The 2,500-nt window shown below is 30.4% G+C and overlaps 2 protein-coding genes across 2 annotated transcripts in view; both read left to right on the forward strand.

Annotated features, from left to right (window-relative positions):
- The window catches only part of LOC122264180 (cuticle protein AMP1A), an 870-nt gene extending 633 nt beyond the window's left edge, over positions 1-237 (forward strand). The window contains exon 3 of the mRNA XM_043032937.2: positions 1-237. This exon is cut by the window's left edge and continues 10 nt beyond it. Coding sequence (XP_042888871.2) covers positions 1-159 — 159 coding nt within the window. The 3' untranslated portion in view covers positions 160-237.
- Positions 238-2,467: 2,230 nt separating this feature from the next.
- Positions 2,468-2,500, forward strand: part of LOC147470021 (cuticle protein AMP1A-like) — an 826-nt gene continuing 793 nt past the window's right edge. Inside the window, exon 1 of the mRNA XM_086546043.1 lies at positions 2,468-2,500. This exon is cut by the window's right edge and continues 9 nt beyond it. The gene's annotated coding sequence lies outside the window, so the exon portion shown is untranslated.

A 2,500-nucleotide genomic window follows, 5' to 3' on the forward strand; every position in this document is an offset into this window, starting at 1 on the left:
GAGGATGGTACCCAGGCTGTTGTCACTTTCGTGGCCAACGAGAACGGCTTCCAACCCCAGTCCAGCATCCTGCCCACTCCCCATCCTCTTCCTGCCCACGTCTATGAGCTGTTGGAAATCGCTGAGCGTCAGCGTGCTGCGGGCATCGTATTCAACTAATGGAATGAGAAAAACTAGCAAATTCAATGTATGGAAGTTTGAAAGTGAAATGTTGATTGAATAAAGTTTATGACTGATCTGAGTTTTTTAATTTGGTTTAAACTTTGGAGAAACAGAATATTGAATCTTCGTGCCTATTCAATGTATCTATTTTTTGAAATACATCCTTGACAAAACACGCTTAGTTTAACTAACTGAAGCTCTTTTGTTTGAAAGAAATGGTCGTATAAAAATATAAATTAATATTTAAATGACAAATTACTGTCCTTAATTTAGTTTTCTTATCAATAGCATGTCATATACAATAAATGTGGATTGCATCTTACCTGATGTGAAATATTTTTGTACTGCCCTGAAAAGTACACTTCAATCGATCGAAATACGTATTACCTGACAACAAATGCTTAATGAGATAAACACTAATTCAAGAACCCTAACCTCAGTGAAATTCCCACAATAGATTCTCAAATATGATAACAGATCTCCCTACTTCATAATAATGAAAAAAAAAAAGAAAAAAAAAAAAAAAAAACGGTAGACATTGCCACATCTGATAAATCCTTCTCTTTTTGAATCGCAGCAATGGATCTTCATATTACAATGACTAATGATCAGAGCAGGAGTCACGTTCACATAGTCATTGTATTTATTCTATCGGTACCGTCTTTCACTGGCTTTTTGTCACGCGGACAACTGTTTCTTCTGGCCACCACAATATGACAAAACGAAACTGGTTCATGGCGAAAGCTTAAACATTAGCACACATAAGATTATATATCTTCATCATCAGCCTGTATCATTCCACTGCAGGACGTAGGCTTCTCTCAATCTTTACCAGTCATTCCGGTCTTGTGTCCTCTGATTCCAGTTTACTCCTGCGAAATTCGCTATTTCAACCAGCCATCTAGTCATTGGTCTTGCCATTGGTCTCACTGTGTCGTGTATTTCCCATTCTGTTGTTTTCTTTATGTATATGTATTTATATACATATATATTTGTATATATATGTATATATATGTATATATACATATATATTTGTGTATATATGTATATATGTATATATATATATATACATGTATATTTGTGTATATATGAATACATATATATACATACATACATACATACATACATATATATATATATATATATATATATATATATATATATATATATATATATATATATATATATGTATGATTGCGGGTGATACCTTTTTACTTCTCAACATAAAACTGTTTCATAGTGAGAGGTATATATATATATATATATATATATATATATATATATATATATATACAAATATACATATATATGTATATATGAATACATGTATATACACATATTTGTATATATAAATATATACGAACACACACACACAGTATTGCATGTAATGTATATGCATATATAAATATATATATGTATATATATATATATATATATATATATATATATATATATATACATACACATATATATATACAAATATATATATATATCTATATATATATATATATATATATATATATATATATATATATATATATATATAAATCCTAGAACAAATCATTCGAAGTTTAGGAAATGTGTTCACATCATGTCCTAAAATCAGCAATATGTTAATCTATGCTTGCATTCACTGTTCTCTCAGTTTTGGGATTGTAAAAAGAATGTTGCATCCACAACTGATTCTCGAAGAAACCATAGCTTGCTTTCTCCTTTCTGAAGGTTAGATTTACAATGAATATGATTTAAATGGCATTATCATATTTCCTTCTTATAATGACCTTCCTTTCTGTGTAGTTCTGCAAATAAGTGATAGGAATAAAGGGAATGACCATAGTAGTTCTTAAACTATGGATAATGAATGTTCATGGTGCTGATTCTATAAATGCTGGATAGTATAGATAACTGGAATTGTTATAGAATTATCAAAAGGGATAACATCAAAATATAAAAGCTTTTTAGTCTTTAAATTCCTGGATTGCCTACAAGAGGGTTTGGAACTCATGCCAAATAAATGAAGTAGCTGTCACATAGAACTTTTCAATGTAAAAATATATTTAGCTTATGCATTCTCTACTCAAATGAGTATTAAGTAAATATGTAAATTTGATATATACTATAAATGCATTAGCATTCAGGAAATTTCAGTCTTTTTGAAATTTCTTTAGAGCTTCCCTTCTTCGACCACTAGGGATAGCTAAGGATGGATACAAGTAATGTGGCATCTCCCTTACGTAAACCGGTCGGTTTAAGCTCCGCCCATAGATTTCTCAGAGTAAAGTATATAAAGGTCGTCTTGACTTGTGATGCTACCACTGGTCTTCCTTACATAGACAAC

This window comes from Penaeus japonicus, unplaced genomic scaffold, assembly GCF_977035675.1.
Source record: "Penaeus japonicus unplaced genomic scaffold, GWHDUDI00000001_assembly GWHDUDI00000017, whole genome shotgun sequence".
NCBI classification, from domain to species: Eukaryota; Metazoa; Arthropoda; class Malacostraca; order Decapoda; family Penaeidae; genus Penaeus; species Penaeus japonicus.